Genomic DNA, 20,499 nt, shown 5'->3' with positions numbered 1-20,499 from the left:
GGGTCCCCTTTCCAGGAAAGCCCAGACCCCACGACATTAGGGGTCTACATACTTCTTTGGTGTTTGAGAAAAACATGGCAGTGGGCCAAATCCTGAGGGCAGGTACTTGGTCTAACCAGTCGACCTATAGGGCTCACTACTTGAAGGACTACTTGAGAAAGTCCCTGGGCGGGTTCTCGCTCGGTCCCGTCATTTCCGCGCTCCAAACGGTTTAAAGGAGTAGCCCCAGTGGTAACTGCGGGTAGTGAGTCCAAGAGACACAGGTCCCTTCATGAGCTCCCTTGTTCTTCCTTCCCCTATTCCCTTACCGGAAATGACTCGGGTAGCCCCCTGAAACTGCCATGGGATACACTATCATTGAAAGGACATGTCTCCTTGGATTCTTGCAGAAGTGAGTTACTTAGACACTAAGATGGTTTTTTTTGCGTAGTTTTCCCTATTTTCTCGTGTTTTCTTTGAGATCAGCAGAACCTAGTCTCCTACCTAGGTTCCTCTTCTATTCTCGTCACGGTCTCTAGGTCCTTTATGACACTCCCACCTCCTAAGGTATAAGTCTCCTAAGAAAGTAGTTCGAGGTAAGTACTCCGTGTTGGAACAAATCACAAATTTTAAGTAATTTGTATTTTTATTAACAGTATTTACCTCGAACTACTTTCGGGTAATGGCCCGCCCATCCTACCCCGAGTGCCTTGCTGGACTTCATAGATACCTAAGCTATCAAGAACTTACTGGAGATCGAGACCTGAGCAAGCATGCTCTCTGACCTGGGGTTAGCCTCAGGGCATGTATCACTCCATCTGAGGTTACCCCTCATAGAAAACGGGACTAGGGTAAACTACACAAAACTCTGGTCGGTTGGGAGGAGATCCCAGATACTCCTAAGAAAGTAGTTCGAGGTAAGTACTGTTAGGAAAAATACAAATTACTTAAAATTTGTGATTTTTACAATAAATGTTTCATAAGTAATCTTACGAAAATATTTCGTAACTCCATATAAATGAAATAGCCACCCTATGCATTTAATTATAACATCATTAGTCCAACCGATCAGTAATACATTTTATATATTTTGCACTTCAGATGTAAAGTTTTAAACTTGGACAAGCAAATTTTTTATTTTAAAAGGAAATATCTGTGGAGTTCCCAATTCAATCATTCTACTATGAAAAACAATATAAAATCATACAACATTACTTTATTAAAGTATTAAGACAATAATATAAAACCTTACATTGTATACAAAATCACATATAAAAACCTGGTACTGTGATGTATTTACATGATATACATAAATGATTGGTAGTACTGTTATATACTTTTTATTATAAGAAAGTGGAAATTTAAAAATACCATTGTGAGCCAAACAATTTTGCAGTAAAAGCATGGCAATCCAACTTTCTTCTTGATCTAAAATATAAAACCAAAAAAGAGGAAGGAAAATACTTATTCAAATTGATTAAAAAGCCAAAGCTCCTAATATATTTGTACTTCATTTTGTTGCACTTAATCTTCCCACTAACTGCTGAGCTAGGCGTAGATAAGAGAGATCAATGTGTGATGAACTGGTAAGTCCTGTTCCACCACTGCTTGAGGGCAGGGGAGAAACTGCGGGTCGTCTACCCAACCATCGATTGAAGAACGAGTTCTGGTGGTAAAATTATTATTGAATTATTCATTACAGTACTTAAAAATTATTGACTTTTCACTAAATGATCCTATTAAACTTGCCTAATAAAAATAACACTGATAAAAAAATATTTCATGTAAAAAATACAGTATAAGAATATGAAAGAAAAGAAAAAGTACTTACAGTATAATACATAAAGCTATCAAATATATTCTTCACGGAGCGACACAGGTCGAGCCCAGAAATGAAAGTTTTTAAAACAATTTTGTAATTTTGCTATCTATACAAACAAGTCCTTTTAACCCCTTCACTACAAGGCAGCTGAACCGCCACTCAAGCTATATACAGTGGAACCTCTACATACGATCTTAATTCGTTCCGGGACCTAGATCCTATGTTAAAATGATCTTATATTGGAGCGAATATTCCCATAAGAATACACTGTAATTTGTATAATTTGTTCTACCGCCCAAAAACCAATGATAACTCCTTAATAAATTACTACACATAATTACACATAGCAATATATAATAGAGATGTAAAAAAAGAATAACTATAAAGAAATAATAAATAAAAAAGGGGTTTTTATTATCACTTTACCTTAGAGACAGGCCAACGAAGGTGTAGGCTTTGCTACACCGGAGGAGAAGGACGGACGGTCGGCGAGGAGGTAGAGATGATGACTGCAATAACGTACCGTAACTTACTCTCCGTGAACTTTAACCTAATTTAGCTTATTTGTTTTAATTTAATATTTATATTTTATATTTTTTTCTACATTTTCTTTTTTTTTCTTTTTGATTTTTAATTTTCATCACTTTAACTCACATCAATCTTAGTTTTCTTTGCTTCACTTTCTTTCTCTTCATCACGATCACTAGACCGCTTCGTAGATTTTTGAAAGAAACTATCGAGAGAAAGTTGCTTGGTACGGCTTTTCAGAATTTTTCTGAAATGGGTTAAACAGACATCATCGAATTGCAAAACTACACGGCAAACCTAAAGTTTCTGTGGGTGATACTTATAAATGAATTCAACCACGTGTTGATGATGTGCTAACATCTCTTTTATTGCAGCCGAACTTAAGATGTGCTCTACCTCCTCGATCTCCTCCGACTCACTCAACTGCACTTTGAACTCATCATTCTGCATGGCATGCAGCTCCTCGAGTTCCTCAGTGGTGAGCTCTTCATGATGCTCCTCGACGAGTTCGGTGATATCATCTTCATCCACCTCCAGACCCATGGACTTCCCAAGGGATACAATCTCTTCTACATCTTCCTCTATGGCAAGCACAGGTTCAGGTTCGGGGCCAAAACCTTCAAAATGTCTTGGAGAAACAGCATCAGGCCAAAGCTTCTTCCAGGCTGAATTAAGTGTCCGTCGAGTTATTCCTTCCCAAGCCTGATCTATGATCTTCAAGCAGTGCTCGATATTGAAATGGCTCCTCCAAAATTCACGCAAAGTTAAGTTGGTGCTTTGCGTGACATTAAGGCACTGCTGAAATAAGTGCTTAGTGTAGAGATTCTTAAAATTAGAGGTGACTTGCTGGTCCATGGGCTGGAGGATAGGGGTGGTGTTCGGTGGAAGATACAGTACTCTGATAAACTTGAACTGGTCGATGATATCATCTTCGAGTCCTGGGGGGTGAGCGGGAGCATTATCCAAGCAAAGAAAGCACTTTAAAGGCAAATTCCTCTCAAGGTACTTATTGACAGCAGGGCCAAAACCTTGGTTTACCCATTCAACAAAGAAGTGCCTAGTAACCCAAGCCTTAGAATTAGCATGCCAGAAAATATCAGCATGTTCTTATTGACTCTATGTGCTTTAAATGTCCAACTGTTTTCGGAATGATAAACCAATAATGGCTTGATTTTGCAATCCCCGCTGGCGTTGGCACATAGGGCAAGAGTCAACCAATCCTTCATAGGCTCAAGTCCAGGCATTTTCTTCTCTTCGGCGGTGGTGTATGTTCGACTAGGCATCTTTTTCCAAAACAGACCGGTTTCATCACAATAGAAAACTTGCTATTCTGCGTAGCCTTCATCCTCCACGATCATTTCGAACTTCATAACAAAATCGTTAGCAGCCTTAGTGTTAGAACTTGAAGCCTCTCTGTACCGAACAACTGAATGAATCCCGGTCCGTCTCTTAGATTTCTCGAACCAACCGTGAGACACCTTGAATTCCTCCGTCGTAGGATCGGTTGAACTCTCCCCCGCGTCACCCACAGAACTCGCCGCCTTCAAGTCACGATAGATAGAGCTGGTCTTCTCGCAAAAGATCGTTTCAGTGATCTTATCGCCAATAATCTCTCTGTACTTTATCCATATTAAAAAAATGCATTCCATCTCTTCCAGGGTAGGGCTGCAACGTTTTTGAAATAATGGTGATCCCCTTCGATGGTGTGACTGCTTTAATGCCTGCCTTCTGCTTGATCGTCGAGATCGTAAACATATTCCGACCATACAGTGATACCTCTACATACGATCTTAATTCGTTCCAGAAACTGCTTCGTATGTTAAAACGATCGTATGTTCCCATAAGAATACATGGTAATTCATTTAATTCGTTCCTCAGTCTAAAAACCCATAATAAATCCTTAATAAATGGCTACACATAATTACACATTAAATTAATACAATATAATAAATACATACAAACCAAAATAAAAGAATAATAATAATGAAATAATAAATAAAAAGGGGGTTTTAATGTAACACTTTACATTAGCGACAGGCCAGCACAGGTGTAGGGACTGCTAGGCAGGAGGAGACGGAAGATCAGCGAGGAGGTAGGGACGGTGACTTTGTACACTAACTTACACTACGTGAACTTTAACTTAACTTAGCTTATTTTTTTTTTTTTCCTTTTTATATTTTATATTTTTTTTTTACATTTTTTCTTTTCTTATTTTTAATTTTCATCACTTTCACTCGATTCAGTCTTCCTTTTCTTTGCTTCACTTTCTTTCTTTTCATCATGATCACTAGACCGTTTTAAAGATTTTTTAAAGAAACTATCGAGTGAAAGTTGCTTGGTACGGCTTTTGAGGATATTTCTAAAATGCGTTAAGCAAACATCATAGAACTGCGCAACAACATGGCAAACCTGAAGTTTCTGTGGGTGATGCTTGTCGATGAAATCAACGTGTTGATGATATGCCAACATCTGTTTTATTTACGCCATACCTAAGATTTGGCCTACCTCCTCGATCTCCTCCGACTCACTCAACTGCGCTTGGAACTCATCATGCTACATGGCTTGCAGCTCCTCGAGTTCCTCGGTGGTGAGCTCTTCATGATGCTCATCGACGAGTTCAGTGATGTCATCTTCATCGACCTCCAGACCCATGGACTTGCCAAGGGATACAATCTCTTTGACGTCTTCCTTGGCGGCAACCACAGGTTCATTCTCGGGCCCCAAACCTTCGAAATCTCTGGGAGCAACAGCATCAGGCCAAAGCTTCGTTCAAGCGGAATTCAGGGTCCGATGAGTTACTCCCTCCCAAGCCTGATCAATGATCATTAAGCAGTGCACGATATTAAAGTGGCTCCTCCAAAATTCATGCAAAGTTAGGTTGGTGCTTTGCGTGACATTAAAGCACTGCTTAAATAAGTGCTTGGTGTACAGCTTCTTAAAATTAGAGATGACTTGCTGCTCCATGGGCTGGAGGATAGGGGTGGTATTCGGTGGAAGATACAACACCTTGATGAATTTGTATTCGTCGATGATATCATCTTCGAGTCCGGGGGGGGGTGAGCGGGTGCATTGTCCAAACAAAGTAAGCACTTCAAAGGCAAATTCCTCTCCTGAAGATACTTCTTGACAGCAGGGCCGAAAACTACGTTTACCCATTCCACAAAGATATGCCTAGTAACCCAAGCCTTAGAATTAGAACGCCATAGAACATGTAGCAGGTCTTTATTAATTCTATGTGCTTTAAATGCCCTAAGGTTTTCGGAATGGTAAACCAATAACGGCTTTATTTTGCAGTCCCCGCTGGCGTTGGCACAAAGCGCAAGAGTCAACCGATCCTTCATTGGCTTATGTCCAGGCATTTTCTTCTCTTCGGCGGTAATGTACGTTCGACTAGGCATCTTTTTCCAAAACAGACAGGTTTCATCACAGTTGAACACCTGCTGCTCTACGGAACCTTCCTCCGCCACGATGCTTTCAAACTTTTTAACAAAGTCTTTAGCAGCCTTGGTGTCCGAACTCGAAGCTTCTCCATGACGAACAACTGAATGAATCCCGGTCCGTTTCCTAAATTTCTCGAACCAACCTCGAGACACCTTGAATTCCTCCGTCGTAGGATTGGCTGAACTCTCCCCCACGTCACCCTGAGAGCGCACCGCTTTCAAGTCACTGTAGATAGCGCTGGGCTTCTCACAAATGATCGTTTCCGTGATCATATCGCCAACAATCTCCTTGTCTTTGATCCATATTAACAAAAGTCGTTCCACATCTTCAAGGGTAGGGCTACGACGTTTGGAAATAATCGTGATCCCCTAAGAAGGTTTCACTGATTTAATGGCTGCCTTCTGTTTTATGATCGTCGAGATCGTAGACATATTCCGGCCATATTGTTTAGCCAGATCGCTAACACGTACACCTCGCTCATGCTTTTCTATTATTTCTTGCTTTAATTCTAATGAAAGCATAGACTTCCTCCTTTTCTCACCACTACTACTACTTCCTTTTTAGGACCCATGATTACGGAACACAGAAAACAACACGTGAAAAAGGAAGATAAAAAACACTGTTAAAACTGAGCGAATAGAGGACAACCACATGATGCGCACGAGATGTGAGGACTGATCAAGTTGACGCTCGATTGGCGTCCCTGCGATGTGCTGCCGTCTAGCGGCGTCAACAACAAACGACACTGGACGCTTTCGAGAAAATTCCACGCGTACGCGTAATGTTTACTTGGTATGTTGGAGCAACACTTCGGGTGTCGAGACAGAAATTTGGTCGAATTTTACTTCGGATGTTGGAAAATTCGTATATTAGGACATTCGTATGTAGAGGTTCCACTGTAATTCATGTTTTTGGTATATCACAGGCTTGAAAATAGACTGCTCATGTAAGAACATGACAAATACTACATAGAATGTCAATAAATGGAAATAATGGGAGTTGGCTAACTTTTACTCGTGAAAACAATGTTCAATGCAAATATGAAATATATAAGACATGAAGATGATATTTTGTAGAAATGATACTTGTGCAAAAAAGAAATGAAATAAAAAACAAATCTTGTGACATTGTGGGTGGGACTTTTGTAAAAGAGTAACACAGCTAGGCACCATTCTGAACAACTGTGTTACTCTCTGTCAACATGCAAAGAGGAATACAATGTAGATATATCCCTTTTCTTCAAAACGAAGGTAGCTCACAAGTAAAGAATATGGAAAGCCAAGATAGCAAGGGCCTTTTTTCCAGACAGCACTAACCTACATAGCTTTGCCAATTCTTTCAAAGTACTGGCAAAGTATGCTATCACTTAGAAAGAGGATATGGTGGTGGACTCTATGGCCATTGAATCTGTGTCAGAAAAGCAGGTACAATACGTTCATTTACCGACATAACTGGAACGCCCAAAGAGGGTCACAGATCCAGTAGGCAAAGGCCATCATCTGTCAAAACCAAATCAAGAAGAATGCATTGGATCCACATAAGTATGAACCCCTTGTTAGGGAGATAATTGCCACCGAAAAAAATCTAGCCAATTTTTCACAGACCGGGGTCAAGAGTGACAGATTTAAGAGAGGGAAGGATCGAAGAAAGTGTCAGAGATTTCTCAAAGTTCCAGATTCTGAGGAGGAGAAAGGGTCTGATTCACCCTTTACTTTCAGCAGCTCTTCCAGGACAATGTATTATGGCCAAGGCTTTGCTGCTGGAGGTCTAAAAGTTGTTGGAGAAGTTCTACATAGGTCCTTCCCTGCCTTTTACCATTGCCTGTTCTTGATGCCAAAGTCATCGGGCGTGGCAACCAGTATTAGATGTCTCATGGCTCAACAGATCCCTAGTGGTGAGAAAGTTCTCTCATGAAACCCCATCATCTGTCTTTATGGTTGTTCTCGGAAAATCTGTCACATGTTTATTTTCACATGCCTATCATCCAAATTAGAAAAATATTTCTAAGGTTGGTAAGTGGATGCCAGATGAATCAGTTCATGCGTTTTCTTCGACTTAAGCAAAGCTCCATAGTTCTTTGCAAGGGTCAAGGATCTAGATAAGGTGACCTCACCTGTAAGAAATAAATGTCATTTTACATCTGGACAACTGATAGGTCTTGCGAGCTAAAAAGGAGGTCCTGTTAGAGTTCCATTGCCTACTACTAAATCTGTTGGGATCTATTATAAGGTTTAGACGATATTGTGAAGTCTTAAAAGATACAGTACAGAAAAGAGCAAATTTTCTGAAATGAGTAACATGTGTTAGTTGTGAGGATGCAGGGGCTAAGAGCACTAGTAGAAGTTCCCTATCAAAAGAGCGAATGGAAGATGTTAATACAAGTACACGGAGGCTGTAGATAAAAACACTGGGCAAGGTAACTAATGTAAATGGTTGAACAATTTTGTCAGCAAATTGCATGAAATGTTACCATGTACTAGTATAATCTTGCTGCTATTTTCTCTCAATGTGGGGCAACAGCCTCTGGTATGTTACACCGAGAATATGTAGCCATAATTTACAATTCATAAAGGTTCCTTATAGATCCTTTCAGCCCAGTAGTCTGAATAAAGTGTTTCAGTAATACATGTAATTGCTTTTATTCCTGTATAAAATCTACAGCTACTTCTATTTTATAGTAAGTAATATCATATAGTGAGCCTTGCAGATCACAAAGTAGATTGTTTTAAAGATTCTCATCCAAATGTTCCAAAACTGGACTGTTTCCTGCCTATTACTTTTTATCCATTCCCTTAGGTCTCTACCCACCTCACTGTGCTCCATTTTTTGCCTATTATTTATCAACAAATTACTGGGCAAGTCCTGTGACAATCTAAAATTTTGATCCAGTGATCTCATTGAAATACTTAACAATATTCAAGTTGGATTCAGCAACTCATTTCTTTGAGGAGGTAGAAAATCAGGTGTATAAATATATTAACTAGCTACAGGAATCAAGGTAAAAATTACAAACCATTTCATCTCCGAGCCCATGGCGTACTCGAAGTGCATCACGTGGGGCAGTCTCTGGACTCATAAGTGCTAGAGTTGACTGGGTTAGAAGGATCAGTAGTGCCTGCTCAGCACATGTAGCCAGAACCCTGGTATCTAGTCCAATTTCTGGAGCACCACTTCGACAAGGCGACACACCTCTACTTTCCTAAAGAGAAAATACTTTTTGTCAATAAAGTTTTTTCAGCTAAGGGTTTGAAAGACATTAATTTCAAAGTGCATAAAAGTATACTAGTTAATTGCAACCATAATATATAAAATTTCCCATGCAACCTCTGGCTTTCTTTTTCTAGTACAATACTATACAGTATACGTATTCATCTACTTTTTTTCAATTATAAATAATTGAATAGTAACAATAACTACTATTAAAAAAGGGAAAATTCAAAATTAATATATAAACACCAAAAATTTATTCACTTGCCACTGTAGCAGACTTTAAATTTGGCACTGCACCAAATTCCCATTTGGTAATATAAAATCATAAAAAAAATTATGTTATTTTCCTTAGTAAAATAAATTTTTGAATATACTTACCCGATGATCATATAGCTGCATCCCTGCTGCCCGACAGAAAAAATCTACGGGCGGAATACGCCAGTGATCGGTATACAGGTGGGGGTGTACATCAACAGCGCCATCTGTCAAGTAGGTACTCAAGTACTCGATGTCAACAAAGAACCAATTTTCTCCTCTGTCCCACTGGTTCTCTATTGGGGAGGAAGGGTGGGTCCTTTAATTTATGATCATCGGGTAAGTATATTCAAAAATTTATTTTACTAAGGAAAATAACATTTTTCAATATCAAACTTACCCGATGATCATATAGCTGATTCACACCCAGGGGGGTGGGTAGAGACTAGCATTACAAGTTGACATTATGAGGTAAGTATTCCGTATTTCTTTTTAGCAGTTATTCAAAATAACAAGCATAAAATAAATAAGTACCTGGTAAGGAAGACGACTTGAACAATTACTCTGCCTTTTTAAGTACGTCTTCCTTACTGAGCCTCGCGATCCTCATAGGATGCTGAGCGACTCCTAGGAGCTGAAGTATGAAGGGTTGCAACCCATACTAAAGGTCCTCATCAAAACCTCTAATCTAGGCGCTTCTCAAGAAATGATTTTGACCACCCGCCAAATCAAGTAGGATGCGAAAGGCATCTTAGCCTTCCGGACAACCCAAAATATTTCAAGAGAAAGATTAAAAAGGTTCTGGAATTAGTGAATTGTAGTGGTGGAGCCCCCACCACTACTGCACTCGTTGCTACGAATGGTCCCAGAGTGTAGCAGTTCTCGTAAAGAGACTGGACATTCTTAAGATAAAAGACGCGAACACTGATTTGCTTTTCCAATAGGTTACGTCGAATATATTTTGCAGAGATCTATTTTGTTTAAAGGCCACGGAAGTTGTGACAGCTCTAACTTCGTGTGTCCTTACTTTCAGCCAAGCTTGGTCTTCCTCATTCAGAAGGGAATGAGCTTCTCGTATTAACAGTCTGATAAAAATAGGATAAAGAATTCTCTGACATAGGCAAAGATGGATTCTTAACTGAACACCATAAAGCTTCAGACGGGCCTCGTAAAGGTTTTAAAATAGAACTTAAGAGCTCTTACAGGACATAATACTCTTTCTAGTTCATTTCCAACCATACGATAAGTTTGGAATATCGAACGATATTGGTCAAGGCCGAGAAGGCAGCTCGTGTTTGGCTAGAAAACCAAGATGTAGAACATGTAGCCGTTTCGGATGAGAATCCGATGTTCTTGCTGAAGGCATGAATCTCACTGACTCTTTTAGCTGTGGTTAAGCATATCAGGAAAAGAGTCTTAAAGGTGAGATCTTTCAGGGAGGCTGATTGAAGTGGTTCGAACCTGTCTGACATAAGGAATCTTAGAACCACGTCTAAATTCCAACCAGGTGTAACCAAACGACGCTCCTTCGTGGTCTCAAAAGACTTAAGGAGGTCCTGTAGATCTTTATTGTTGGAAAGATCTAAGCCTCTGTGACGGAAGACTGATGCCAACATGCTTCTGTAACCCTTGATAGTGGGAGCTGAAAGAGATCGTTCTTTCCTCAGATATAAGAGGAAGTCAGCTATTTGAGTTACAGAGGTACTGGTCGAGGATACGGATACTGACTTGCACCAGTTTCGGAAGATTTCCTACTTCGATTGGTAGACTCTAAGGGTGGATGTTCTCCTTGCTCTAGCAATCGCTCTGGTTGCCTCCTTCGAAAAACCTTTAGTCTCGAGAGTCTTTCGATAGTCTGAAGGCAGTGAGACGAAGAGCGTGGAGGCCTTGGAGTACCTTCTTTACGCGTGGCAGACGTAGCAGGTCCACCCTTAGGGGAAGAGATCTGGGAACGTCTACTAGCCATCGAAGTACCTCGGTAAGTTATTCTCTCGCGGGCCAGAAGGAAGTAACTAGCGTCAACTTTGTCCCTTCGTGAGAGGCGAACTTCTGCAGTACCTTGTTGACAATCTAGAACGGAGGGAATGCATATAGATCTAGATGAGACCAATCTAGTAGAAAGGCATCTATAAGAACTACTGCTGGGTCCGGGAAAGGTGAGCAAAGTATTGAGAGCCTCTTGGACATCGAGGTTGCGAAGAGATCTATGGTTGGCTGGCCCCAGGTGACCCAAAGTCTCTTGCATACATCCTTGTGGAGGGTCCAATATGTTGGAATTATTGTCCCTTCCTACTGAGACAATCTGCTAAGACATTCAAGTTGCCTTGGATGAAACTCGTTACTAGTGAAAAGTCTAGACCTGTTGAACAGGAGAGGAGGTCACTTGCGAACTCGTACCATGTCAGAGAGTAGGTCCCTCCTTGCTAGGAGATGTACCTCAAAGCAGGGAGTTGACCGTGTTCACCTCCACTACTTTGCCTTGAAGGAGAGACCTGAAGCTTTTCCAGGTCAGATGTACTGCCAGAAGCTTCTTGCAGTTGAAATGCATTGTCCTTTGACTCGAGTTCCATAGACTCAATACTACGCAGTACTCTAGAAGTTTTATTCCAGCTGTTACCAAGTTGTGGAATGATCTTCCTAATCGGGTGGTTGAATCAGTAGAACTTCAAAAGTTCAAAGTTGGAGCAAATGCTTTTTTGTTGACCAGGCGGACATGAGTCTTTTTATAGTTTATTTATGACATATTTGTTTTTGATGCTGTTAATAGTTTATATATGACATGTCTGTTTTGACGTTGTTACTGTTTTTAGAATGATTTATTGTTAATTTGTTCTCTTCATTTATTTATTTCCTTATTTCCTTTCCTCACTGGGCTATTTTTCCCTGTTGGAGCCCCTGGGCTTATAGCATCTTGCTTTTCCAACTAGGGTTGTAGCTTGGATAGTAATAATAATAATAATAATAATAATAATCCCGAGCATTCCCTACCGCCTAAGGTCGCACCCCAGCCTACGTCCGATGCGTCTGAGAAGAGAACGTGGTTGGGAGTCTGAACAGTCAGGGGAAGACCCTTTCAAAGGTTGATAAAGTCCTTTCATCAAGTCAGACCAGACTTATCTTCCGGAAACCGGGATCGAGACCGCTTCTAGCGTCTTGTCCTTTTCCAGTGAAGAGCTAGATGATACCGAAGAGGACGGAGGTGTAGTCTTCCAAGTGACACCAATTGAACCACGGATGACAGTGTCCTAACCAGACTCATCCACAGCCTGACAGGGCCGTGTTCCTTCTTCAGCATCTTCTGTATGGATAGCAGGGCTGGGGGTTGATCGTCTTGTTCAGCCATGTCCTCATCAGAGGGTTCCTCATCCGAAACTGATGAGGAAACGGCAACGGAGTGGGCAACATCTGACTCGCTGAATCCGGTCACACTGGTGGATGCGTGACGGAGCCGGACACAAGATCATGGTACTGCTGCACAGTCTGTGAACTGTCAACCATGGGGACGCGAGGAAGTACAGCGACAACCCGAAACTGTCTAGACTGTCTGGGTTGTGCAGACAACCCCTTATCGGGTTGCTGAGGTTGCCGCACTGCGTCACAACAAGTCACCTCTGCTGGTTGTTGAACCTCTTCCTAGTGACACACTGAACGTCCACAACCACCTCCGAGAGTCGCTTAACGTCAACGTGCGACTGGCAACCCACACTGGGTCGCACCGGTGGAGGAACCATCTCAACTGGCGGACGTGAGTAGGATACCTCAGCGTCAACAGGGCGTACAACCAACCGGTAGGAAGGTTGTTGGCTAGAAGGTTCTTCTCCGTAAAAAATCCTCTATCAAGGACTAAGCTTGGACTGCATGTCTTGCAACAAAGCCCAAGGTCTATGGGAGCAGGTGTGGCAACAGACGGGGTTAGCGACTGAAGCGGAACCATTTACCATCCCTGGAAGCATGTTATGCTTAATTAAAGACCATAGGAGGCTAAGCAGCTTAAGGCTCCTCTCCAAATGACAGAGTCCTCAAGGGAATATCAGAAGGAGGGAGAACAGCACTTTCTCATCTACAGGAACCATGTCCGAGAAAAGCTAGGTTATCTCAGTGAGGGTTTCACTGGTGCATAAGCAGCAGACCAGAAGGCAACGTTAAGTAATTGCTTGACAGTCTGTGAACTGTCAAAAACTGAACTGTCAACCACAACAGGTGCGTGAGGACATACAGCACTGGTGCATTAGTAGCAGACCAGAAGGCAACGTGTGAGTTGGCAACAACCAAAGCTGTGTGGGGAAGCCTCAACTCCTGACTGACTAGTCTGCTGCGGGCGAGTGGCGGTAACCACAGTGTGTTGCGGAGGCTGACACACCGTGTCAAAACACGGCAGCTTGTGATAGCTCACGCACGGCAACGGAGTGCTCCGTGTGTCTGTGGGAGTCAGCATGAGTCTGGCAGGGTCGACTGCGCATGGGTGGAGGAGCTCTCACAACAAGAGTGTGGGAGCAGGCAGCCATGCTGGGCGCACAACCGTGGCAGGCTGTAGGCCAACGGGTGCATCGTCACCCTTCTCCGTAGTCGGAGTGTGGGAGCTGGCAACAACAAAAGCGGAGTGCTGGTGCGTGGGAGGGACTGCCGTGGGCTGCGGAGCATGCCGCATTGCGTCAAAACACGGCAGCTTGACAGCACCTTCCCACTGCTGATGCGGTAGCTCACGCATGTCAACGGAGGGTGCAGCATGAACATGCGTCTGGCAGGGTCGACTGCGCATCGGTGGTGGAGCTCTCACAGGTGGAGTGTGGGAGCAGGCAGCCGCAGTATCTGCTGAGCGCACAACCGTGGCAGGTTGTAGGTTAACAGGTGCAGTGTCAACCTTCTCAGCACGATACTCCTGTATGAAGGCAACAAACGGAGCTACTGTCCGTTGTGACTGAGGGTCTAAAACAGCTGGTGCGGCAACAGACGGAGTTACTGCCTGTTGCGGTACCACCTTGCCTCTCTTGGGAGGTGTGCAGTCGTCGGATAACTGCAGCGAATCCGAACTGACCCAGTGGCTACACCTAGGCCGTTGGACTTGCGCGGAAGGGACCGACTTGCACTTAAAAAAGCTGCAAGATTTGGTCCATGGTTTCTGCGAGAAACCTCTTCCGCAGACGAGGAATAAATGGGCTCTCTCGTCTTTGTGTGGGTGGGGCGATCACGTCGGCAACGTGTGTAGATACACCCGAAACCACCGAGGGAAACGTCTGTTCGTCGATCAAGGCCTGTGGAACCCATAAGTCGTTCGACATTACTTCTCCCCTGGGCTTGGGAGCTTGTAAGAGGTCCCGGACTAGGTGAACAACTGGCACGAACAGACGAACCCTCGAACGCAACACTGTAACACTTTGCGCATATCACTTTATCACTTTTGATTTTCTGTTTGCACTTATTTCACTGAAATCGAAACTTTAACTGATTTCTACCTGAAACACGCAATCCTATCCTTCATTAAAAGGTAGTAATTGCGAAAAGAGTTTTACAATGCAACAGAAAAACATAATTAAAGATAAAGAATTCAGTGGCTGGAAAAGAGACTAAACACTAGATCAAATAAACTACGTTTAAAATCTCTCACCGCATAAAGCCTGGGAACAAGAATAAAACTCTAGAAACGTTTTACCTACTTCCCCTACAGCGACTAGGGAGAAGAGTAAAAAAAAAAAAAAAAAAAAAAAAAAACGCTTGAACAAAACGTTTATTCTCCTCTCTCTCCCTCCGTCTCTATCTCTCTCTCTCTTCTCTCTTGACTTAGAACCTGAGAGAAGAGCCCAATTATATATCGTTAAAACATATTATTTGCTAAAGGAAAAAACTGAAAGGTTTCCCAAATAAAAAGTTCCTTTATTAGAATTTAAACCATTTAAGCTAAGAAAGAATGAACGAAACGCTAGAATCGGTTTACTCTTACTGCAACGTGAAACCGTGAAAAACTCTCTCTCTATCGTAACGATAGAGCGCATGTTGAACGTTCTGAACGTCAACAACTGCGGAGACTAAACTAAACGTCAGTTCATCTTTGAAAACAGTACGAGACTATCAAAGAAATTCTTTCAAAACATTAAAATTAAAAAAGTATAAATTCTTAAAAGGTAAATACGATATGACGGGCTCAATGTTAATTAACTTCGGTTCCAAGTAAGGACCGCCTACTATTAGGAAAGGTCGCATATAAACAACATAAAAATTAATTTTTATAAGTTTATAATAAATGGAAAGTTAATCGAAGAGGCCTATAAAGGCGGAGAGATATAAAAAAAATAGATCTATAACTTGTTAAGCAAAATTACCAAAAACCTAAACACACTTCCGTCTAAGGGAAGGGTCGGCCATTTAAAAGTGAAAGAGAGTCCATACTCTCTTCGTCACCAACACTTCCGTCTAAGGGAAGGGTCGGCCAAGACGAGTTCAAGTTTTGAAATGAAGATAAAACCCCTGCATAGCGAAAGCTCAAAACTGGAATAGTGTACTTCACCAAATCGTTGTGAAAACAAATCCAGTTAGGGACGGCGTATTTAGTAGGTCTTGCCTGTGGCACGACAGAGGGAAAATTGGTTCTTTGTTGACATCGAGTACTTGAGTACCTACTTGACAGATGGCGCTGTTGATGTACAACCCCACCTGTATAGCGATCGCTGGCGTATTCCGCCCGTAGATTTTTTCTGTCGGGCAGCAGGGATGCAGCTATATGATCATCGGGTAAGTTTGATATTGAAAAATATGAAATTAAGATGCAATGTTAATTATGAAGAAATATAATTTTCATAATAAAATTTATCATTTCAATTCTTACCAAATCATCTTCAAAAATGTAAGCTTTTGAACCAAAAAAAAAAAAAAAAAAAAATTTCTTCATGGTGCAATAAACCAAGTTTCCAGGCTAGTCAGCCCGGTAGTCGCCAGACTTTGTCGAGATTTATCATTGCCCACCATTAGCAGTCAAATTCTCTTGCTGTATTGTGTAATGAAACTTAACAACCACCACTAAAGAGAAAAAACAGGAGGGCAACCAATGAAGATCAGATAATTATTGAAATTAATTCATTTTATTAATTCCAGTTTGTTGTTGCAGCAAATGGTGGAGTGGAAGCAAAGTGTTGAGGGCACTTAAGAGAGTGGTAAAGAATAAAGGGTTGGGCATGAATGTAAAGAGAGTTCTGTATGAGAAAGAGATTGTACCAACTGTGATGTATGGATCAGAGTTGTGGGGAATGAAAGTGACGGAGAGACAGAAATTGAATCTGTTTGAGATGAAGTGTCTAAGGAGTATGGCTGGTGTATCTCGAGAAGATAGGGTTAGGAACGAAGTAGTGAGGGTGAGAACAGGTGTAAGAAATGAGTTAGCTAGAGTGGATATGAATGTGTTGAGAAAATGGAAAATTGCTGTCTGCTAAAGAAGGTGATGAATGCAAGAGTTGATGGGAGAAGTCGAAGAGGAATGCCAAGGTTTGGGTGGATGGAAGGAGTGAAGGAAGCTCTGGATGATAGGAGGATAGATGTGAGAGAGGCAAGTGAGTGTGCTAGAAATAGGAATGAATGGCTAGCGATTGTGACGCAGTTCCGGTAGCCCTGCTGCTTCCTCCGGTGCCTTGGATGACCGCGGAGATAGCAGCAGTATTGGATTCAGCGTTATGAAGCTTCATCTGAGGTGGATAACAGGGGAAGTTGGGCTGTGGCACCCTAGCAGTACCAACCAAACTTGGTTGAGTCCCTTGTCGGGCTGGGAGGAACGTAGAGAGGAAAGGTCCCCCTTTTTTTTTTTCATTTGTTTGATGTCGGCTACCCCCCAAAATTGGGGGAAGTGCCATGGTATATGTATGTATGTGATTAATTCCACTGAATTTTCATTAACTGACCACTACATTAATTAAAATGGTGGGATAGTTGTACTAAACTTTAACATTGCAAGGAATAAAGATGAATTATTTAAGCAAAAAAAGCCTTAGCTTTTGAAAACATTCCACTGTTGGGATTTGCCAATAATGAGGAAATTTGTGATAGACCTTGATTTCACTGTCATATGCATTGGCAGAAAAAATGCAAGTACAGTACAAGAGAAAGAAAGATAATTCCATAACATTAAGAGCACAGTGAAAGTGAGACCTGAGCACAGATACAACTGAAAAATAGTGACTAATGATAGGAGTAATGGGTCAAACCAGAATCTGGAGACTACGTACACATTAAGTGCCACCAGATTAGGGTTATTGTAGAGTAAAGTCAGCATTGTTTTTATTTTTCTTGAAAAGTTCCTTTTTCAGAAGTAATAACTAATAAAGATCAGGAGGATTCACTAAAGCAAAACTTACAGAGTTTAATCCTTTGTAAAGAAACTAGAAAATAATGATCATTTCAATTAATCTTACTTTGTAATCATCATGCTCATATCATTGAAGTTACTATACTCCGGATAGCAAGGTTGGTAGCATCGCGGATCTCTAATATAGAGGTCCCGAGTTCGGTCCCCCCCAGGGACGCGAATACTGTGAGACCTTCTACCGGGGGGTACTCCCACGTGGCGCCTGGGGGGGAGGTTAGAGGGGACTAGTGATAGTCCCAGCTGGCTAATGGTCACCCGAGGAGGACGATGTAAATCGTCTCTGTGGAGACCTAAAACCCGCAACTTTAACTTTTAACTTTTTTTTAACTAGCTATTCAACATCTAGATAAAACAGAAAGAATTGCCTTCTCATCTCCACTTCCTCGGATGTCAGGTCATCCTGACAGAGGGCCAAGGGAGGAATATCAAGGTACAGTATACAGTAGTTATAACCATTACGTTGGCTACCCAGCACAAACTGAACTTTCTCCCTTGATTTAATTAAGAACAGTATTTAAAATAAAAATGGTAGTTTGGTAGTAGAATTTAAGGAGAAACAAGTTGTCTTCATTCGGTTTTAGAATACGGGCATAAGCCAAATCATTTAAATAAAAAACACGGCACCTTAGGTCAAGTTGGTACAAGAAAAGCTCACGATAGAAGCAAGTTAATATCGGTGATGAAGCAGAACTAGATTTAGGCAATATATCAGGGCTAGTATGAGGTTTAGTACAAGCATCTACTTATCAACCTCCGTTGCAAAAATATTTATGTTTATATATTTACAATTTATAGTGTATAAGTAAATCAGTAGTATTAAAATTATTTATTTTGTGTATTCTTAGATATATGAGTGGGAGGTGAATCAGTAGTTGTTTGTGGAAGATACTGTATTGGTTGCAGACTCAGAGGACGAGCTGTATCAATTAGGGACAGAGTTTGGAAGGGTGCGTGAGAGAAGAAAGTTGATAGTTAATGTGTACGAGAAGGGAGGATGGTGCTAGATTGAATGGAGAGTAGATCAGTTTCAGTACTTAGGTTCTGCAGTTGCTGCAAATGACGAAGTGGAAGTAGATGTATGCCAGGGAGTGAATGAAGGATGTAAAGTGTTGGGGGCAGTGAAGGGAGTGGTGAAGAATAGAAGCTTAGGGATAAAAAGTAGATGTATGCCAGGGAGTGAATGAAGGATGTAAAGTGTTGGGGGCTGTGAAGGGAGGGGTGAAGAATAGAAGCTTAGGGATAAATGTAAAGAGATTTCTGTATGCGAAAGTGATTGAACCAACTGTGATCTATGGATCTGAGTTGCTGGGAACGAAAGCGACAGAGACAGAAATTGAATGTGTTTGAGATGAAGTGTCTGAGGCGTTTGGCTGGTGTATCTCGATTAGATAGGATGAGGAACAAATTAGTGAGGGTGAGAATGGGAGTGAGAAATAAATTAGCAGCTAGAGTGGATATGAATGTCTTTAGGTGGTTTGGCCATGTAGGGGATGTAAAATAGTTATCTGCTGAAGAAGGTGATGAATGCAAGAGTTGATGGGAGAAGTTGGCTACAAGAGGAAGGTCAAGGTTTGAGTGGAGGGATGGAGTGAAGAAAACCCTAGGTGACAGGAGAATAAATATAAGAGAGGCAAATGAGTGTGCTAGAAATAGGAATGATTGACGCAGTTCCAATAGGCCCTGCTGCTACCTCGAGTCACCATGGTGACTGCTGAGATAGCAACAGTAGGGGAGTCAGCCTATGGAGCTTTACTTGTGGTGGATAATAGGGGAAGATATACAAAAGCAAAAGGACAAAAGTAATAACAGCTGTTGGAGAAACAGAAACCTTTGAAGTTAGTGTTGGATTGTATCAGTGGTCAGCATTAAGCCCATTTTTATTTGCGCTGGTCTTGGATGTGTTAAGTGAAGAGATCAGAAAAGAAGAATTGTGGGAGTTGCTATAAGTAGATGATTTGGTGATTACTGCTGAAAACAAGGAGTAGAGGCAGCAGTCGGGTGATGTTCCAGGGGATGTTGATGAAGGAGAGGTCTAACTGGTGAGGGACCTATGGTCGTGGTTCTATCACGCCCCAGTATCTATACCAACACTCATTGAGTGAGCGAGCTAGGTTAATTCCTGGCATTCCATCCATTGCTTTTTTCTCTGCTATATTTAGCAATATTTATGCCTTAGAAATGCTGCTTAAGGAGCATTTCACTGGGTGACACAGGTTCCTTGCCCAGAAATAGATTTTTTCCTTCATCAAAATCCCTTATATATATATATATATATATATATATATATATATATATATATATATATATATATATATATATATATATATATATATATATATATATATATATATATATATATATATGTATACAGTGAACCCTCGTTTATCGCGGTAGATAGGTTCCAGACGCAGCCGCGATAGGTGAAAATCCGCGAAGTAGTGACACCATTTTTACCTATTTATTCAACATGTATATTCAGACTTTTAAAACCTTCCCTTGTACGTAGTACTGTTAACAAACTACCCTTTAATGTACAGAACACTTAATGCATGTACTACAGTACCCTAAACTAAAACAGGCACAAATATTAAAGGCAATTTTATATCATGCGTTTCCTAAACACGCTAAAAAGCACGTTAAAAAATGGCAACCAATGTTTTGTTTACATTTATCTCTGATCATAATGAAGAAACAAACTGGAGGTAGAGCTTTGCTTATTACCCAGACATATTTCCCATACTATTCCCTTAGAACTACATCACATCTTCCTACTTTAGATTATATATATATATATATATATATATATATATATATATATATATATATATATATATATATATATATATATATTTATTTATATATATATATACAGTATATATATATATATATATATATATATATATATATATATATATAT

The 20,499-nt window shown here is 41.0% G+C and overlaps 1 protein-coding gene across 1 annotated transcript in view; it reads right to left on the bottom strand.

The window, feature by feature from the left end:
* Window positions 1-1,180: 1,180 nt before the first annotated feature.
* Window positions 1,181-20,499, bottom strand: part of LOC137660303 (nucleoporin NUP188-like) — a 163,798-nt gene continuing 144,479 nt past the window's right edge. The window contains exons 27-28 of the mRNA XM_068395097.1: window positions 8,784-8,969; window positions 1,181-1,645 (exon numbers count right to left, since the gene is read on the bottom strand). Coding sequence (XP_068251198.1) covers window positions 1,490-1,645; window positions 8,784-8,969 — 342 coding nt within the window. The 3' untranslated portion in view covers window positions 1,181-1,489. The remainder of the gene's footprint in view (window positions 1,646-8,783; window positions 8,970-20,499) is intronic.

The sequence above is a fragment of the Palaemon carinicauda genome, chromosome 20 (genome assembly GCF_036898095.1).
Source record: "Palaemon carinicauda isolate YSFRI2023 chromosome 20, ASM3689809v2, whole genome shotgun sequence".
NCBI classification, from domain to species: Eukaryota; Metazoa; Arthropoda; class Malacostraca; order Decapoda; family Palaemonidae; genus Palaemon; species Palaemon carinicauda.
This window is presented reverse-complemented; position numbering and strand designations above follow the sequence as displayed.